Source organism: Penaeus monodon, chromosome 4 (assembly GCF_015228065.2).
Source record: "Penaeus monodon isolate SGIC_2016 chromosome 4, NSTDA_Pmon_1, whole genome shotgun sequence".
Classification (NCBI taxonomy): domain Eukaryota; kingdom Metazoa; phylum Arthropoda; class Malacostraca; order Decapoda; family Penaeidae; genus Penaeus; species Penaeus monodon.
The window spans coordinates 53,143,442-53,144,584 of NC_051389.1; the positions used below are offsets into that span (position 1 = coordinate 53,143,442).

Genomic DNA, 1,143 nt, shown 5'->3' on the forward strand with positions numbered 1-1,143 from the left:
ACGTAATCTTGTTTTCATGCTTACATTGCTAAAATATAAACATATAGAAGAATTCATTCATTATATGGTTATTCTCAGATAAATGGACCTGTAATGAATAACTTCAAGACACTGAAAGCTTAAGAGAAAAAGAGCTCTGAGCGCAGAATCCTGGACTACGTCGACGAGCATCACCGATAACAGGATGTGAAACTTGATTGCTGTGGTTGATCTCGTGTTAAATTTGGAGATTCTCACATATTTCTTTTCCTTTTTTTATCTTTAATTGAAGACTGTTGTATTTAAATCCAAAGATATACAAATTTTTATTAATGAATATTTTTATCCTTCAGTTCAATTATTAGGAAAATGTATTCATTAACCATCACGTCCCTACTAGTATTAGGCATTTGTTAAGTGAAGGTTTACCAAATGTTGCTGAAACGTTTGCTACTTGTCATCAGAGTTATTTTGTCAATGTTTAACAAATAAAAGCCCAAAATACATTTCCTTTTTAGCTTCAGTTACCTTTTAATGGAGCAATGTTAATAACACGTAACAACGATACTCATTCATAACATATGTGTAAAACCATATAAGCAAATATGTAGACATACACAGACTGGAAAAAAAAGTTTGTATAACTTTCCAATGTACTTTCAACAACATCAAAGTAAGTAAAACCTGTGATAACTTCCGGAAAAAGCTATCTGGATTAAACTATCTGCCCTCTAAAACGTTGCAACATTACCACCCCTTGTCATCCCGAGAAGGAAAACAAGGACAGACACGGTCCTCAGACATGGAAGAATGTCTGATGCAACAGCTCCTATACCGGAGAAGCAGCCAGAGCTCAGTTTCCTCTTCGGTATAATTCAGTGTGGTAGTACAAAAAAAAGAAAAAAAAAAACATGATAGCTGTGTATAAACCGATATGAATTACCATGTTTTCCATAATAACCACGGCTAGAAATCACTGGTGTCTACACTGAATTATCTATGAAGTTTGTTTTTTTTCATTAATGCCAAAATACAGTTGTATGAGTACGATACTGATCTTGCCTGAAAACTATGTCATTTTTTTCTTTCCAGTAAAATTTTGCTTTCTCTCCCTCTTTGTCTGTCTGAAGAAATAAAGAGGACTCTAAAGGGCATGATTAGAGG

At 33.9% G+C, this 1,143-nt stretch overlaps 1 protein-coding gene across 1 annotated transcript in view; it reads left to right on the forward strand.

The window, feature by feature from the left end:
• Positions 1 to 489, forward strand: part of LOC119572332 — a 2,487-nt gene extending 1,998 nt beyond the window's left edge. The window contains exon 6 of the mRNA XM_037919383.1: positions 79 to 489. Within this exon, the coding sequence (XP_037775311.1) occupies positions 79 to 123 (45 nt within the window). The 3' untranslated portion in view covers positions 124 to 489. The remainder of the gene's footprint in view (positions 1 to 78) is intronic.
• Positions 490 to 1,143: the final 654 nt, after the last annotated feature.